Below are 17570 nucleotides of genomic sequence, written 5' to 3' on the forward strand. Positions count from 1 at the left end.
GGAGACTTTTTGCAAGGGTGCGTCGTGATAGGAGAAGGAGGAACGGCTTCAGACTGTCAGAGGGCAGGTTCAGCTTAGATATTCATCACAGAATTTCCTGAGTTGGAAGGGACCCACTGCAATCATCAAAGTCCAACTCTTTGCACAGGACACCCCCAACAATCCCCCTGTGTGCCTGAGAACAGTGTCCAAATACTTCCTGAACTCTGCCAGGCTTGGTGCTGTGATCACTTCTCTGGGGAGCCTGTTCCAGCTCCCAGCCACCCTCCGGGTGAGAAACCTTTCCCTAATATTCAACCTAAACCCTTCCTGACACCTGTCACTGGTCACCGGAGAGAAGAGATCAGTGTCTGCTCCTCTGCTTCCTCTTGTAGACTGTGATGAGGTCTCCCCTCAGTCTCCTTTTCTCCAGGCTTGAAAAAACAAAGTAACCTCAGCTGCTTCCCATATAACTTTTCCTGCCTTAGGAAGAAATTATTGTGAAGATGGTGGGACACTGGCACAGGTTGTCCAGGGAAGCTGTCCATGCCCCATCCCTGGAAGTGTCCAAAGTCAGGTTGGAAGGGGCTCTGAACAACCTGGTCTAGTGGAGGGTGTCCCTGTCCTTGGCAGGAGGCTTGGAAGGACATGACTTTAAGGTCCTTTACAACTCCCTGGCGTGTCTGCCTAGCCCAGCCCGGGCTGCGTGTTTGAGCCAGCAGCCATTCCCTCTGCTGGCTGCCCCCAAGCCGGGAGCGTGCGGTTCCCTCCCGCCGGGATTCCGGGATGCTCCCCTGCACAGGGCTGCCCCTCGCCCCTGATCCCTGGCAGCCCCATGAGCCCCCCGGGTTCTGTGCCAGGTGGTGCCTCTGGGGACCCCACCAGGAAGTGACACTTTCCATTTTGCATCACAGCCGTCTGACAGGCTGGGCTGGGAAAGGGCTGTCGGTGCCCCGAGGGCTGCAGAGCAGGAGAGCGCTGAGGGGATGGACGAGGGTGTCATGTACGCCGACCTGCGCTTTCCCCCCACACCAGGTAACGGCCCCCAACTCTCTCAGTGGGTCCCCTGCCCTCCTGCAGCCCCTTGCCTTCCCCAGAAATGTCCTCCCAGTCCTGCTGCCCCCACTCCCTCTTTGTGGGTGTCCTCTCTCGGACAGCTCCTCTCCCGCCTGCTCTCGGGGTGGGGGGCACGAGGGGCTCGAAGGCAGGGCATGCCCGCTGCACCCCCGTGCCACAGCACAGACGCTTCCCCTCTGCTCTCCCCACCAAGCGTTGCGTGCAGGCAGGTAATTTCAAGGACAATCAAACTGCTGTAAACAGGTTCTTCTCCCCCACTTTTCCCAGGGCTCCCCCAGTGCCTCCTGACACCTGGGATTCACAGACATTTCCTCCCTCAAGGCTCCCCATTGCTCCCTCCAAAATATCTCTCCTCCTCCCCCACCCCGGTCTATGTTAACTCCTTTTCTCAGCCCCTCAGCAGCGAGTGCGCCTGCCCTGGTGCTGGGCAGCCCTCAGCCTGGGTCTCCTCTCCCTGACACTCCTGCTGGCACAGATCATCCTTGTCAGCCTGAGTTTCCAGTGTAAGTACCAGCCATGCAGTGCCCAGATCTCTGCAGAGGGGGCCCTGGGGTCGAGGCTGGCACCACAGCCCTTGTGTCCCAGCAGGATGAGCTGTGGCTTCCCCATGGAGCTAGGTGCTTCTGATTGGGGCTGAGGGCATCATTGTGGGCTCTGGGGCAAGCTGGAGAACTGGTGAGACAAGACACCACCTACGTGGCTGGAAAAGGAAGCTGGGGCGACAGCGTGGGCTTGGGAAAAGCCACTCCATCAGGTGGCAATGAAAGGTGGGAGGGAGGGCACTGATACTGATAGACAGCAGCACTTTCCCCAAAGGCCTGCTATGTGCAGGGCTCCCAGTCACAGCAAAATCTGCAAGGACCTTAGCTTGGTGTAGCTAAATCAGGGCACACCTCACCCACAGCCACGAGGCTGTCCTGTAGGGCAGGACACTGGGTGCTGCTGGCAGCAGCAGCCCAGAGGTGCTAGGACCCAGCTGTGCTCTTCTGCTGCAGATTTAGTGCAACAACAGACAAGCTGCACAGACGGTCTCTGGAGAATAGAGGAGCGCCCCAGCTATGGGAAACAGACACTGGGAGGTAAGAGAGCCTGGTGGGCTCCTGGGTAAGGTTTGGAGAGGGCGTTACTGCTGCTTTCAAGCAACCGAATCTGTCCCTACTCAAGGATGTTTCCCTGAGCTCTCTCCTTACATATTCCTTCACCTTTACTGCCCAATCCTCAGCTTGTGGTGTGCAGCCTGCCCCAGCACTGCTGAACAGGCTGAACTGCTGAGGCCCCTTTAGAAGAGATGACCCCAGACAGCTCAGTGTTACCTGGACACAATACCAGCACCAGCCCATGGATGCCACCAGCATCCCTGTGCCCAATGACATCAGCTTCTGGTGCAGCTGAAACCTTATCTGAGCCCCCAGCACTTTGTAAACTGTGTTTGTATCACTTCCCTAACCTGCAGCTCCCTGCTCAATTCCAGCATGATCCTGTAGCTAGCCCCTCTTCCCAGGGCTCTGGGGCTGGAAAGTTGGAGCTGGGCTCACAAACGAGGGCAAATGCAGAGTGGTGTCCGTGGGGCAGGCATATGAACAGGATGGGTTGGTTGACTGCCCCACTGTCACTCTCCTGGTCCCTGGGGCTGGCGACAGCAGCCCTGGCCAGCTGCCCCACCCCACCTGGGTGTTTCTGGTGTGCAGGGCAGTGCCAGTTTTGCCCGGTTGGCTGGCTCTGGGATGCGGGGCAGTGCTACTACTTCTCCTCTGCCAGGAAGAGCTGGGAGCAGAGCAGAGAGGACTGCTGCTCCAGAGGGGCACAGCTGGTCACCATCCAAGCCAACAGCACCCTGGTGAGTGCACACTGCTGGCTCCCTGTGAGCACTGGGCTGTCCTGGTGGCCACCTCACAGTCCCTCCACAGGCACAGCATTGTCTCAGCTTCCCAGCCTGTGTGCCCAAAGCCTGGCACAGCCTCCAGGCAGGGAGCTGGCAATGCCCACACAGCACAGCCCCATCTCTGACCTGTGGCTGGGCTGGGTGTCCCCTGGAGCTCAGGTGGGTCCTCTCCTGTGCTAGGCGTTCCTGGTGCGCACAGCTAACATGGACGCCTTCCACGTGGGGCTGAAGCAGGATGGCTTCAGGTCTGACTGGAAGTGGCTGGATGGCACCACGCTGGAATGGTGAGGCTATGAGCTTGTTCCCAGCCGGGTGTGCTGAAGGTCCATCAGCAGGGCTCGGGGTGGTGCTGGGGACAGGCATGCAGGGATGTAATCCAGATTTTGGCCACCTCTTTTCTTCCCAGGACTGCATTGGGGCATTTTAGGGAAGGGGTGTTTTTAGGAGGGGCCTGACCCTGGTGCCCACACTCTGCCTGGGTCTGCAGAGGATTCGGCAAGAGCAGGGTCCAAGTTTGGTCAGTGCTCAGCCCTGCTAGGACTGACCTGGGGGTACTTTGTGAGAGATGGGGCTGGGGGCATCAGGGCATGTGGCCTAATTGGGAAGAGGCTGGTGGGAGACTGTGCCCCTTGGCGAGGGTGAACTTTGTTCCCACAGCATCCCTGTGCTGTGTCTGGTCCCTGGCTGTGGGAGCTGCTGATGGGACAGCCTTGGTTCCTCCTGCCCATCCTATCTCAGCCCACTCTCTCCCTTGCAGGATCTTCCCAGTCCAGCGCTACACCAGGTCCTTCCAGGCTTGTGGCAGGGTGTCAGGCTTGGGACTTTTAGGTGGTGCCTGCACAGACGCCCTCAGATGGGTCTGCAAGCAGAGTGCAGCCACCGTGCAGTGGCTCCAGTCCTCGCCTCCTGCCTTCCTCTGGGGAAACACCACCTACAGCTGTGTGAGGCCCTGATGGCCAGGGTGACCCCCAGCCTGTGCCACCACCCCATTCCCTGCCTGACCCCAGGGCGTGGGCATTCCCAGACTCTGCTGCCTCCTGGCACAAACCTCTTTACCCTCCAGAACTCTGCACTTTGCCAATAAACTCTGCCGATAACTGCAGCTGGCTTTGGGGTGTGGGGGTGGGAGGATGGAGGTGCATCCTCCAGCTCCCAGACTCGGTGGCATCACTCACAAGTGAGAAATTGCATCCTGTGGCCAGGAGCCAGCATTGAGCCAGCAGGAATCCAAGCATGCCCATGCCCAAAGGCAGCGTTCAGCAGCAGCTCCCGTTCAGGCTGGCACAGGTCCCATGAAGGCTCTGGCCTTTCTGATCCTGCTGGTTTTCTGGGGCTTTTGCTTCCTGGGTCATGCTGCTGAGAGGTGACCCTCTGCCTCTGCATCCCAAGGAGGACTTGGGCTGGGCAGCACTTGTTTGCTGGTGCCTGCCCAGTCTGAAGAGGTTCCAGCAAACATCCTCACTTTGGGTGATGTGTGAGGGCCTAAAAGGCCTGCTAGGGCTTGATTTGGAGTTGTTTGGTCCTAGAGGCTGTTCTGGTTTTGGTGTAGACCACTGGGTTTTTCCAGCAGCCTGCAGTTCTGGGACAGACCTTGCTGGGACTCTCTCCCAGCACATGCAAAATACCAAACCCCACAGCCAGGGCAGCCTGTCAGCCTGAGCAGCACTGGGAGGTGCATGGGGAAGGGTAGCCCTGTACCCAGGGGCTTGGGCCCTTCACAACACAGAGCATGCTGAGCAGGAGGGAAGTCATTCACTCCCCACCCCCTAAAATGAGAATATATGGAGGAAAAAAAAAGACTTTTTTGCAAATAAAGCAACTACTTCTGCTTTTGTGGATATGAAGATGTGTCTCCACTTAGTATGGTCTTAGCCACACTCTGTCCCTGACCACAGTGAAGAAGGACAGAGGTGGGTTCCTTCCTGGGCTGCTGCTGCTGAGCTGCCTGCATGGCCCAGAGTGGGGCCCACAGTGACCTGCAGTGTGCTGAGGCTCTGCTCCTGTCCCCCTGTGCCCTGCACACACCCCAGTGAGGGTGACATTCACTGCAAGATCCTGCTGCTGGGCTGGTGCTGACCGTGGCCGGGCTGGGTGGAACCCAGCTGTGCTCACTGCCACAGGCATGCCCCAGCACAGGGTGGGCACTGGGTGATGACAGTGGGACTGTGGGGGGTGCCCATTGCCCACGGGCACTCAGCTTGTCACAGGCTTCCCATGGAAGAGTCTCAGATGTCTCATTCCACAAAGCCATTTATTCACAGCGCAGTAACACAGAAACAGCTCAGAATGGTTCCTCTGAGGATGGGTACCCAACAAAGAACACCTGAGCTTTTATCCCCTCAATGTCTGCTTGTGCTCAAGCCTTGCTCCTCTTCCTCTCTTCTCCTGCCCCCTTCTGTGTCCATCCACCTTGCTTTCATCATCCCTCTCCTTCATTATGCAAAAGGTCAGCAGTTCCTGCCTCCTGCAGTGTCTCTCAGTATCCGTGTATCTCTCTGGCACCTCTCATCCTCCTGCCCTTTGCTATCCCCAGGCTGGCAGCTCACAGCCTCTTGCCTCGGGCTCCCACCTGAGCTCAATCTCTGCTTTTCCATCTGCATCTCTGCCTGTGCCTTGCAGGCCCAGCTGCCTGGAGCAGAGGTGTTCCTCAACAAGGGACGTCTGTACCAGCCTTCCACTGGGGGAGGCTTGGTGAAGGTGGGTAAGATGCTGCCACTGAGTCCCTTTGAGGACTCTGTTAGTTTTCCTGGCTGCCCCTTGCCTCTGCCACTATTTGCTGCTGGCTCCTGCCTTGCCCTTTCTTATCCCTACATCTCCTGTCCTGGGCTGAGCTTTGTTGTCCTGCCTCAATGCCAGGAAGGAGATGCAGCACAGCTCCTGGGCATGCGACCATCCAGTGTGGATGGGAAATCCAGGCAGGATTTACCAAGGGCAGGCAATGCCTGGCCTGCCTCCTGCTGTAGCAGCAATGGGCTGTGCATAAGGGGAGAGCGATGGGGAATGTTTATCATGAACCTTTCAGGTCTGGGACTTGGTTTCCATGGTCTCCTCACTGGCAAAGTGGGGATATATAAGGGCAGGAGTAGAGGAGGAGAGCTTGGGTGGAAAACCTGAATGGTGTGAGGGCTGCAGAGGGTGTCAGAAACACCCCTGTTCTCCTGAATGCAGTTGCTGAAGGGTTGATTCTGGGGTTTGTGCTCATTGGATCTTTCATCAGTGCACTGGATGGAGGGTAGGGGGTGGCTCAGGCAGCTGGGGAGCAATACCACACCAGTAATGTGTAACTGGAGGGCAGGACTGGGTACAGAGAGGCCTGGAGAAATGGTTTTATGGGAGCCTGCTGATACTGGGGTGGGTAAAAGTGCAAATCCTGCAGCTGGGAAGAAAGGTGAAGCCACATATCAAGATGGGCAAGTAAGCAGCCATGCTGAACCAGGCCAGGGAAAGCATGGACCCGAGGCTGGATGGGGGCTGCAGTGTGTCCTTGCAGTGGTAACTGCAACACTGTGGGCAGTGGGGGCTGGAACTCAGGTCTTTGGGAGCAGGGAGGACATTTGGACTCTGCAGGACAAGCCACACACAACAATCTTTGTTTTGCATGATAGCTGAGACTGTAGGGGACCTGCAGTCCTGTCCCAGCCTTGCCATGCCGTTGGGCTGGCTCCACCAGCCTCCTTCTGTGGAAGCTCTCCTAGGAGCTGCCCTCTCAGTCTGAAGCCATTTCCCCTTGTGCTCTTGCTACAAGCCCTTGTGTAAAGTCTCTCTCCAGATTTCTTGTAGCCATTTTTGGTAGTGGAAGGCCACAGTAAGTTTTCCCTGAAGCCTCCTCTTCTCCAGGCTGAACAATCCCAATTCTCCTCATGGCAGAGCTGCTCCATCCTTCTGATCACCTTGGTGGCTCCTCTGTGCTGGCTCCAGCAGGTCCCTGTGGTTCCTGTGCTGGGAGCCCAGGGCTGGATGCAGGGCTCCAGGTGGGTCTCAGCAGAGCAGAGCAGAGGGGCAGAATCCCCTCCCTGCCCTGCTGCCCACGGGGCTCTGGGTGCAGCCCAGGACACGTTTGGCTCTCTGGGCTGGGAGTGCCATGGCTGGGCCATGTGCAGCCTCTCACCCACAGCACCCCCAAGCCCTTCTGGGCACAGCTGCTCTGGGGCTGCTCATGCCCAGCCTGGGCTGGCACCAGGGGCTGCCCTGACCCAGGGGCAGCACCAGCACTTGGCCTTGTTAAACCCCATGATGCTCCCATGGGTCACTCCTCGAGCTTTTCCAGGTCCCTCTGGATGGCATCCTTTCCTTCAGGTGTGTCAAACACCTCAGCTTGGTGTCACCTCCAAACTTGCTGAGGGTGCAGTTGATCCCACTGTTCACTTTGTTGACAAAAGTACTGAATAACATTGGTCCCAAGTTGAATCCCTGAGGACTAACATCATCACCAGTGTCCAGTGAGGATACGGAGCCATTGAGCACTATCTTCTGGATGGAGCTGTTCCACTGAACAGTTCACCCATTGAATCAATTTATCTCAAATTTAGAGGAGGACTGTGTTGGAGGCTTTACAGAAGTCAGACAGATGACACGTGCAGCCCTTCCCTCGTTCACTGGTGCAATCACTCCATTGTAGAAGGGCACTGGGTTGGTTGGGCAGGACTTGTGGTGAAGCTGTGCTGGCTGTCCCAGGTCCAGCTTACAAAATTGTTGCCAACACATTCCCCTCTCTGCAGAAACCCTGGCTGAGGCAGGGAGGGCCACCCTGAGTCCTGGACTAGGGTCTCTCATCACCCTCCTTTGGCAGATAAGGTCCAGCCACATTCTTAGGGATCTTTCCCCCTTGGTGGGAGGGCTCTTCCTTTTTCCCCATGTTCCCAAGTCTCCCTAGTGCTCCTTCCTCTCTCCCACCATCTTATCAGTGCACCTCCATTTTTCAGAACCATCTTCATTTGCAGCTCCACTGTGCTCCCTTTCTTTCCATGGTTTCAGGATTCACACATTCACCTCCCATGGTCTTAGGGCTCTTCATTGCCCTTGTTTTCCTCCCGTGGTTTCAGAGTTTCCTCATTCATCCACCACATTCTCAAAGCTCCCCAGCACTTCCCCACTCCCTAAATGGTCTCTGGCTTTCCAGCATTTTCTCATGCTGATGGCTCCACTGCCAGCATCCTTTCCAGGCAGGACCCAGCCATGGGCAGGTGATGAAGGCAGAAGAAAGGGCAGGATGAGAGGTGTCAATGCTGAGAGAAGGGACAGGCTGTAAATCCACAGGTCTCCCCAAAATGGACAGGTTGAGGACATCAGTGTGTCAAAAATATGCAAAAGGCAGATCCTGCACTCTGGCAGCCTTGGGGTAACAAAGAAGGTGAGAGCCGGGCTCTGCACTGGAGCTGCATTGGCCAGGGCACACAGGGACATGCAGTGGCACAGTACAAAGCAGTATAACATGTGTTTGCTTGAGTGTGGGAGAGGGGAATAAGGACTGTTTTCCATAATCCTTGCTTTGAAATAGAGACACTTTTCCCCAGCAGTTTTGCAATGCAATTGCGGCAAAGCATGCCCTGGGGGCAGGATCCCAGGGTGCACACCCAGCTCCTGGTCCTGACTCCAGGGATGGAGCCGGGGTGGCAGCAGTCAGTCCTCGGCCAGAAAAAGAGGACGAAGCTCAGGTACACGGCTCAGATTTGGGGATTTCTCGCAGATCCACGGGTAGGGTTTGTTACATGGCTGATTCCACATTTCCCCGAGGACTAGTGACCAGCAGTCCGGAGAATGGCGTTTCCTAGGAAAGAAGGCACGTCTCAGGCCAGCCGTGACAACCTCCTCACCATGGACACCGCTTCCCATAGATCCCAGTGCTGCTGGGGCAGGCAAGGCACCTGGCACAGAGAGCAGCCTGAGGAAGTGTCACATTCCTCCTCCTGCTCTTCTTCTCTGCCACTTGGATATGTGGCACTGCACCCCAGAGCTTGGCTCTACCCTCACCCCCCTCCCTTGGGCCACTGCTCAGGGGACCCTGTCAACCCTTTTGGGGTGTCACAGGGGCAAAACAGCACCTTTCTATCATGGCCAAAGGGCAGGGGCTTGTGCCAAGGATTCTTGCACTTACGAGGGATGTTTGCTCTCCATCCACATAGCTCTCCTTGCCACATAAGGAGGTTTTTCTCCAATCCAGTAGTACGCCTTAGATGCATGCACGAAATACTAGGGGGGAGAGAAGCTATCAGCCACCTGCTTCATGACCAGCACTTGCCAGGTGCCCAGGAGCCCCAAGGCTGGCTGTGCTTCTCCCATCAGACTGCCAGGATGGCAACCTGGGGCTCATGGTGCCACCCTGGGGCTTATGGTGCCACCCTGGCACCTCCGCAGATAGTGCTGCAGCTGGGGGTCTGCCCAGCACACCCTCCTGGGATACCGCAGCCCCCCTGCTCCATACCGGCACTGTCAGTGGTGACCACTCATCCTGGACCAGCAGCTGAGCAGATCTCCCTTCACAGTCATCACTGCTCTGCTGCCAGGTCTTGTTTGTCACCGAGATGTAGAGGCACTTGCCCTTGAAGAGTACCCAGCCCCAGGGGCAGCAATCTGGAGGCAGGGGCACAGCTCAGATGCTCATCCTTCCATGGATGCTTGGGGAGCTCAGCCTGGCTGAGTTCAGCCCCTGCATCTTTGCAGCAGCATCAACTGTGCCCCAGCCCCGTCACGCTCTACCTGTGTTCACGCAGGCACGCAGGCTGCTCACGGCCCTCTCGCTGCTGTTGAGCCTCCCCTGCACCTCCTGCATCTCCCTCTCTGTCCTGCCCAGCACCCCCGTGACGCGGCGCAGCTCCAGGCTCAGCCTGTCCAGCTCCAGCTGGCTGATGTTGCCCTCGTGCCACGCGCGCTGCAGCTCCTCTCTGGCCCACGCCAGCTCCAGCTGGGTCTGCTCCAGGCTCTGCTCCTGCGCCCTCAGCTCCTGCGCCAGGCGGCCCTGCTCGGCCTTGTGCTCACGGGAGGAGTCCTGCAGGCTGCGGGTGACCTGCCAGTCTGGGGACAGGGTGGGGTGAGCTGGGACACGAGCATGGGGCCCTGCCTGGGGCATGCCTCTGGCAAGGGAGAGTGGGATAAGAGTATCTGGCTGTGGGTGGAGATTGTCCTGGGAGTGCCAGTGGGAAGGAAATGGAAGCCCCAGGGGTGGCAGGTGGAGGGGAGACGTTGGAAGGCAGCAAGACACAGTGGGAAGACAAGGAGAGTCAATGAGAAGGCTGTGGAAGGCAGTGGGATGCAATGGGAAGGCAGAGGAAGGGAGTGGGAGGCAATGGGAAGGCAGTGGAAGGGAGTGGGATGCAGTGGGAGGCAATTGGAAGCAGTAGGAGGGTTTGGAGGGCAGTGGGAGGGAGTGAGAGGCAGTGGGAACACAGTGGAAGGGAGTGGCAGGCAATGGGAAGCAGTAGGAGGGTTTGGAGGGCAGTGGGAGGCAAAGGGAAGCAGTGGGAAGAAAATGGGAAGGAAAAGGGAGGCAGTGGGAAGCAAAGGGAAGTCAGCAGGAGGTGGTGGGAATAAAATGGGGAGGCAACGTGAGGCAGTGGGAGGAAGTGGAAGGAAGTGGGAGGCAATGTAAGACAGTGGGAAGTCAGTGAGAGGGAATGGGAGGTAGTGATGGAAGGGCGGTCAGAGGGATTAGGAGGCAATGGGAGGGAGTAGGAGGCAGTGGGAAGAAATGGGAGGCAATGGTTGGCAATGGGAGGCAGTGGGAAGACAGTGGGAGGAAATGGGAAGCAGATAGAGGGTGGGAGGCAGTGGGAAAGATTGGGAAGCAGCAGATGGCAGTGAGATGGCAGTGTCTTGGCAGTGAGAGGACCGTGGGAGGAAGTGACAGGGAGTGGGAGGCAGTGGGAGGCAGTGGGAGGGATTGGCAGGCAGTGGGAAGACAGGGGCAAGACTGTGGGAAGGGGTGGGAGGTGGTGGGAAGTCAATGGAAAGGCAATGGAAGGGAATGGAAGAGACTAGGGGAGCCAAGGGGAGATAGTGGTAGGCAGTGAGAAAGGCTAAGGCAGTGTGGGGCAGCTCGTGGAGGCCATGCAGGAGCCCCGGAGCCCAGGCCAGGCCTCCTCCCTGGCAGCCCCCGCAGCCAGTCCCTCTCCCGGACCAATGCCCTCCCGGCTGCCCCCACCCCCGGCAGCCACCGACTCACGGCAAACGCCCAGGGCCACCACGGCCACCAGCAGCAGCAGCAACAGGAACAGGCTGGCTACCAGCAGCGCTGTGGGGACGCGCCACGGCCGGCTCCAGCGCCCTGCAAGAGAGGAGCACCGGCAGCATCACCCCGTGGGCATCACCCTGGGCATCCCCCTGGTGCCCTGCATCCCCGCGGCTGCTCCCTGTGTCCCCACCTGGGCTGGGCTCTGCTGTCACCGGCCCCAGCGGTGACACGTTCTCGTAGGGACTGTCGTCGTCGTCGGGCGCGGTGGACGGTGGCCGCGCCGCGAACTTCAAGTCGGCATAGACCACACTCTGGGCCATGCCCCGGGCGGCCCTGCGGGCTCTGCTCTGCTTCAAATGAAAATGCAGCTGGTTTCTGCAGAAGCAGAAGTGTGGCGAGGAGTGACGGAAGGGAAAGTACGGCAGTGGCATCCTGCCATTGGCCAGGCACCACTGTTGGGCTCCCCCTCGGCTCCCCGAAACAGCTCAGGGTCCCCTGGGACAGCACTGGGGTGGTGCAGCTTGGGGCTGGAGCATGGGGCACAGCTGCAGGGCTCAGCCTACAGAGAATTCACCAGATTTCCTAGGGCAGGGCAGAGCAGGTGTGGCTTCCAGCTGGGAACAGGTCGCTCTGCTGCTGACTCCATCCAGGATGGAAGTTCTCTCTTCTTGGTGCTCTGCTGCAGGATCTGAGCATCACTGCCCTACTGCCTAAAAGAGACTCCCACACTGCAGCATGAGCTTTCACTTCTCCTCTCGTCAAGGCCACATCTCTCCACTCTGCCACCAAATACACTATGGAAAACCACATCCCAGACACCAAAGGGTCATGATAAATGGCCCTGTTCTCTCCCCTCATCCCCATGCCGGTGCTTCCAAGCAGTAGAAGGCACACCAAGCAGTCACACAGTAAATCCCACTGGCCTTTCCCTGCATGACCTCCCTGGATCTGGGCCCCTGCACGCCCAGGTGGACATGCTCCTTTTTGTTCCAGGAGGTTGACTAGAGGCTGCCCAACTTTGAGTTTTCTAAACCTCCTTCCCGTCCCCTTTAAATCTGGCTTTGATTTTTTGATTTCTCCACTGAGGAAGAATTTCCCTTGCTCCTGCAGAGATAATGGACAGTGGCTATGTAACACTGTGCTCCCCCAGCACCACTGTGCACCTCCAGTGCTGTCCCAGGGACTGGCTGTGTTCAGATGTGCCCATCTGGCCATCTGAGAGACAGTGGGAGGCAATGGCAAGGCAGTGGAATGGAGTGGGAGGCAGTGGGAGGCAATGGGAAGCAGTGGGAGAGTTTGGGGGCATCCCTTCTGAAACCTGCCCTTCTCTGGATGCAGTTCAGTAGAGACCTCTGAGACACTGAGGGCCTGGAGGGACCAAGACGGTGTTTGGAGGGACGAAGAAGGTGTTGTGAATGCTGGGATTGTGGTCTTGGGAAGGGAAGGCAAAGGGGACATCACTGGTTTTTGTAACTCTCCAGGGCTGTTTTGGAGCAACGCCAAAGCTGGGGTCTTCTTTGGAAGGGACCAGGGAGAACATGAGAGGTAGTGGAACAAAATACATCATGGGGAAATTCCCACTCTCAGAGGCTGGGAGGGGAAATCTCAGTCTGTGAAGATCTCCAGCCCTCCACAGAGCTGTCCATGCAGGCAATTTTCTCCTGTTTTCAGGATTGCCCTGCTCTGCCCCGCAGTCCCCAGATTTGGGTCCATCCTTTGCTGTGCCCCTGCTGTGACACCTGGCTGTGCTGCCCTCACCCTGCCCCTGCCTAGGGGGACCATGAGAACTTTTAGGGCGTGGGAGGGGACGGGCTGGTGTTTCTGGGACCAATGGGAGGGTGCTGGTCCCCGCAGCCGTGCCTTACTAGTCCCATCTGCTAGAGTGCAGAGCAAACTTCTGCTTCTGCAGATGCTGGCTGCACTTCTCCTTTGCACCTCTGAGGGACGGCGCAGTCACCGGGAGCAAAGGGGACATCGCAGAGAGGCATCCCCAGGGCAGAGTGGGCTCAGGGCTTGCCCAGCGCTCCCCACATGGCCCAGCTTTATGCTGACCTGAGGTTTGCCAAGGTGATGGGGGGCCGGAGCACGGCCAGCCAGGCACTGGAGGCAGGTGAGAGCCCACAGGCCCCGCCACGCTGTCCCTGCTGTGCCCAGTCCCTCGGCCTCAGCTGCCCTCCCCTGCCTTCCTCCCACAGCCTTCAGCATGAATGAGGCAGAGAGCCCCTACGAGAGCAGCCAGCCAGCACTGGCAGGGCAGGATGGGGATGGAGATGGAGAGCCCAGCCCAGGTGAGCATCCAGCTGCATTCCAGCAGACCTAGGGTGGTTCTGGGCTGGGTTGTGGGTGGTGTTTTGGGGTCCTCCCACTCCCATTTTGGGGTCCATCCCACCAACACCTGTGCTGTCATGCCACCACACTCCTGCTTGTATCCAGGAGGGAGGTCTGGGGGCTGCCAGGGGTTTTCCAGCTCTTCAGGCGATGTCTGTTGTGTCCTGCAGGGTGCTGGTCCCGTCGGGGGTGCATCCCTGTGGGGCTGCTGATAACTTGCCTGCTGCTGGTGGCCACCGTGGCCCTGGGGACTTGCTGTGAGTTGGGGGACTGTGAGCATCTAGGGCTGGGAATGTGAGCATCACACTCCCTGGGTTGGGTTGGGCTGGGCTGGGGGGCATCTGTCTGGGGTGGGCACTGTGGGTGAATGGAGGCATGCTCATGCCCACTCACTGCTGAGTCCCTGTGCTGTCTGCCACAAACTGGCCTATATCCCTCGCACGTCCCTCACACCGCCTTTGCCTCCCATCATCCCTCTTCTTCACCTTACTTTCCATTTCTGCCCCTTTTCTTTCCCATCCTGGCACTGTCCAGCCTCATATTGCTGTACCCTCCCTGCCCTTCACCTGCTGTGTCTGCTCCTATGCCCATCCTGCCTTGTCCTGCTCTCCCTTGCCAGATCCTACCCAACCCTTAGCCGTGCACTTCCCTGCTGCATCCTTCCCTGCCACCTTTCCCATTCATCATGGATAATCCCCTGCCTTACCCTGCCCACCCCACTTGCCTCAAGCAGGGTCAGTCCCACATCCGAGCTGTCCCATGCTCGTGTCCCAGCTCACCCCACCCTGTCCCCAGACTGGCAGGTCACCCGCAGCCTGCAGGACTCCTCCCGTGAGCACAAGGCCGAGCAGGGCCGCCTGGCGCAGGAGCTGAGGGCGCAGGAGCAGAGCCTGGAGCAGACCCAGCTGGAGCTGGCGTGGGCCAGAGAGGAGCTGCAGCGCGCGTGGCACGAGGGCAACATCAGCCAGCTGGAGCTGGACAGGCTGAGCCTGGAGCTGCGCCGCGTCACGGGGGTGCTGGGCAGGACAGAGAGGGAGATGCAGGAGGTGCAGGGGAGGCTCAACAGCAGTGAGAGCACCGTGGCCCTCCTGCGCTCCTGCACAGCCATAGGTAGGGTGGTGATGGCGCAGGGAGGGGGTGCTCCAGCACTGGCACTGCTCAGCAGGTGCCAAGGGCCAAGTGCTGGCTTTTTTGACCCCATGGCGGGGACAGAGTGGTCCAAGAGCTGAAGCAGTGCTGGAGCAGACAATGGGCTTGTGATGCCTGCTGGGAAGGTGTGGGGCTGTTCCTTGTCACCCCCCAGGGCATCTGTGGCTGAGCAAGCCTCTCAGCTGTGCCCCTACCCACAGATTGCTGCCCTTCGGGCTGGCTGCTGTACAGGGGCAAGTGCCTCTTCATCTCCTCGGAGAAGAAGACGTGGGAAGACAGTAGAGATGAGTGTGAGAAGACATATTCTCAGCTCCTGGTCACCAAATCCTGGAGTCGTTGGACTGTGCCGGTAGGGTGCTGGGGGAGCTGAGGGCAGGGGATGGTGTGTCCAGCCATGAGGTCCCCAGGTGGGCTAGCACGGTTCTGGGGGCCCCCTGTCCTGCCAAAACATTGCAGAGTGCAAGGCTCTTTTCTGGAGCACATGGCTGGTGGTTGACATGGGATAGAAGGTCTCTGGCACCCCTGGATGCTTCCCAAGCTGGACCAGAGCACCAGGGCTCGAGAACTTCCAGCCCCAGGGACTCCTTGGGAAGATGATCACCCTGCTGTGAAGTAAATAGTACTGCAGTACATGGATGCCATGGAATAAAACATGGAAAAGCACTTTTTCTTCTTCTCCAGACCTTTCTGAAGAATGCAGATGTCCCATACTGGATTGGATTGCAGAAGGGCAGTTTTCCCTGGTACGACTATGGCTGGCTGGAGGAAGAGGACCCAGACAGTGAGGGAGGCTCAGAGGCCTGGTTCTGGGTGGATGGCTCCCTTTATGAAAGGTACATGGCAGCACTGCCTCTTCCCAAAACTCCCCTCCTCTGACATGGCTCTAGGAAGGGTTTTAAACCCCACCAGTACCCAGCTTGAGGCACAGGCCCTGGGAACAAAGAGCATCAGAGCAGCAGGGACTGAGGGAAGGTGGGTGCAGTGGTGTGATGAGGTGCTCAGAGGACACGCATATGGAAAGCCAAGACACATGGGTGGGTAAAATGCAGGGCAAGAGAAGCAGGAGCCAGCAAGAATGGACAGAAGAACCCCCAAATTTTATCTGGGGCCTAAGCACGGTGTTAGAGCGCCACACCTATCTCCCACATACCTTCTTAATTCCTCTCCAAAGGGAGATCACAGCCTTCTGTGGAGAATCCTGGGCTCCTCCCTGCCACGTGCACCATCTCCTCAGCTCGCTGCCGCTTCCTCTTGCAGTGTCTGAGAGCACTGGGGAGGAACAAGCCTGTCTGGCCAGGTTCTGGGGCGCTGGCCCTCCATCCTGAGCCCTGCCACGGGAGCTGTGCCCAGAGCGGAGCCAGGCTCAGGCCAGCTCCTCTGGTTGTCCTTGTGTCCTCAGGGAGAACCTGGCTCTCCCCACTGCAGGCATGAACAACCCCCAGCAGTGAAAGCTGAGAGGGCGCCGGCTAAAGGGGTGTCACAGGCACTGCAAACCTTTTACAGTGTTTCTCAGCCTGTCCAGGGAAATGCAGGAATGCATCAGCTGAGCCTTCAGCCTGTGAAATCAGTAGGGGAGGACTGGGAAATCCCCCTTTGACTGCAGCATCCAACCCCTCCTCTGCCAGTGTACAAAAGGCAGTTGTCAGCAGCGGCAGCTGCCTCAGCAGGGTTTGTAGAAAGAACATGTCAGTGCCTGATGTGTTGTTTGTTTCCCCATTCAGGCCGTGGCAGTCAAAATCGAACGGAACCTGTGCCATAATAAGCCGTGGGAGCATCAAACCCGCGCAGTGCACTGGTCCCAGTGACCTGCACCTCTGGATCTGTGAGAAGGCAGCAGGGCCAAGCCTCCCTTTCAAGTGAGGATGGCTGCTGGCCCCAGCACTGCTGTGGTGAGTCCTGCTGAGTCAGGGACACACGGGCCCTGTGGGGTGTGCCTGGAGGAAGGCAGGGAGCCTGCAGCTCTGCCTCTGGGATATCGACTCTCTCTCCCATGGAAAGGGAGAGGAATGCAGTCACCTCCCTGTGCTGGATGGACCCTGCCTCCATCCCTTTGCTGCCATGGGCGTTCTGGGTCTGAGGTAGCTCAAGAGCTGAAGCTCTGGCTCAGCTAAGGAGAGAGATGGGGGGAAAACTCTTGGCAAGGTGCTTTCCCAGCCCCGTTGCATGTGTTGGAGGCTGGGCAGCATCTCACCTTCACCTCCACCCTCACCCTCCTCTGCTTCCCCCTGCAGCACCTGCACCCCGCACCGCCTCTGCTCCAGCCTCACTGTGCCCCTGCCCAGGATGTCCCATCCATTCCAGCCAACCCCTTCCCTCCCACACCCCGCTGCCCCTGGGCCACCCAGGGCCTTCCCCGCGATGCCCAGCAGCATGGATGCCTCCAGCTGGTGTGCTCTGACTGAGTGGTACAGGCTCCACAGCCAACCCACACCTGCACGGGACACTTTGGGTCCTTCTGAGCACAACAGCTGTGGGCAGTGGGGAGCTCAGAACCAGCTGCGGAATGGATCAAGCTCTGGAACTCAGCGCTGGAACCGTGCCACACAGCCAGCATGGAGAGAGCTGTGGTGCTGTGGCATGTCACGAGCAGGAGCTGGGGACAGGCCAGCCCCATCCCCACAGCAGGAGTTTTCTGCTTCACCCCGTCGCAGGAGCAGCTCGGCCATGGCTTTCAGACAACCCAGCACTCGGCGGCCTCGGCAAAGCTCAGCACCCAAGGAAGGAAGCTGAGCCCGAACTGGCCCCTGCCTGTGCTGACATTTGGGGATTTTTTGCGCTAATTAGAGAGTAGAGCAACGACCCTTAGGGTCCCATGGTGTGATTGTGCTTTTCAAAAGCAAAAGTTAAGTCAGGCACTTGTAGCAGGCTGACGCTTTGCAAGACAACTCATCAGGACTTAAAATAGCTGCTAGAAACGTGCACATGTGAAGATTAAGCAAAGCAGCCCTGATGTAACACTGTGGCCAGGTGAGAGCAGAGGAAGTGATG

At 58.3% G+C, this 17570-nt stretch overlaps 3 protein-coding genes across 3 annotated transcripts; 2 read left to right on the forward strand and 1 right to left on the reverse strand.

Moving 5' to 3' along the window:
- The first annotated feature begins 965 nt into the window (after positions 1–965).
- LOC132086232 (killer cell lectin-like receptor subfamily G member 1) lies at positions 966–3891 on the forward strand. Its single transcript, XM_059491717.1, has 6 exons — positions 966–1014; positions 1449–1559; positions 2052–2135; positions 2745–2893; positions 3119–3222; positions 3696–3891. The coding sequence occupies exons 1-6, from the start codon at positions 966–968 to the stop codon at positions 3889–3891; spliced, it is 693 nt and encodes a 230-aa protein (XP_059347700.1).
- Positions 3892–5204: 1313 nt separating this feature from the next.
- Positions 5205–11544, reverse strand: LOC132086667 (B-cell differentiation antigen CD72-like). The gene is given in 7 exon segments (XM_059492517.1): positions 5205–8705; positions 9033–9127; positions 9360–9508; positions 9635–9949; positions 11097–11198; positions 11296–11466; positions 11469–11544. Coding segments are annotated over 7 exon segments (1056 nt in total). The 3' UTR covers positions 5205–8557.
- A 1482-nt stretch (positions 11545–13026) lies between these two features.
- Positions 13027–17019, forward strand: LOC132086866 (B-cell differentiation antigen CD72-like). Its single transcript, XM_059492807.1, has 8 exons — positions 13027–13215; positions 13301–13393; positions 13604–13690; positions 14229–14543; positions 14783–14931; positions 15264–15415; positions 16304–16471; positions 16814–17019. Exons 1-7 carry the CDS (start codon positions 13137–13139, stop codon positions 16440–16442), a joined length of 1014 nt encoding a protein of 337 aa, XP_059348790.1. The 5' UTR covers positions 13027–13136; the 3' UTR covers positions 16443–16471; positions 16814–17019.
- Positions 17020–17570: the final 551 nt, after the last annotated feature.

The sequence above is a fragment of the Ammospiza nelsoni genome, chromosome Z (assembly GCF_027579445.1).
Source record: "Ammospiza nelsoni isolate bAmmNel1 chromosome Z, bAmmNel1.pri, whole genome shotgun sequence".
NCBI classification, from domain to species: Eukaryota; Metazoa; Chordata; class Aves; order Passeriformes; family Passerellidae; genus Ammospiza; species Ammospiza nelsoni.

Excerpts from the sequence above, each read along its gene's own strand:
- LOC132086232 (XM_059491717.1), top strand. The coding sequence starts at position 966 with ATGGACGAGGGTGTCATGTACGCCGACCTGCGCTTTCCCCCCACACCA. Across the intron at positions 2,136-2,744 it reads TGGGAAACAGACACTGGGAG|GGCAGTGCCAGTTTTGCCCG; the intron begins GTAAGAGAGCCT and ends TCTGGTGTGCAG. Across the intron at positions 2,894-3,118 it reads TCCAAGCCAACAGCACCCTG|GCGTTCCTGGTGCGCACAGC; the intron begins GTGAGTGCACAC and ends CTCCTGTGCTAG.
- LOC132086866 (XM_059492807.1), top strand. The coding sequence starts at position 13,137 with ATGGCCCAGCTTTATGCTGACCTGAGGTTTGCCAAGGTGATGGGGGGC. Across the intron at positions 13,216-13,300 it reads CAGCCAGGCACTGGAGGCAG|CCTTCAGCATGAATGAGGCA; the intron begins GTGAGAGCCCAC and ends TTCCTCCCACAG. Across the intron at positions 15,416-16,303 it reads GATGGCTCCCTTTATGAAAG|GCCGTGGCAGTCAAAATCGA; the intron begins GTACATGGCAGC and ends TTCCCCATTCAG.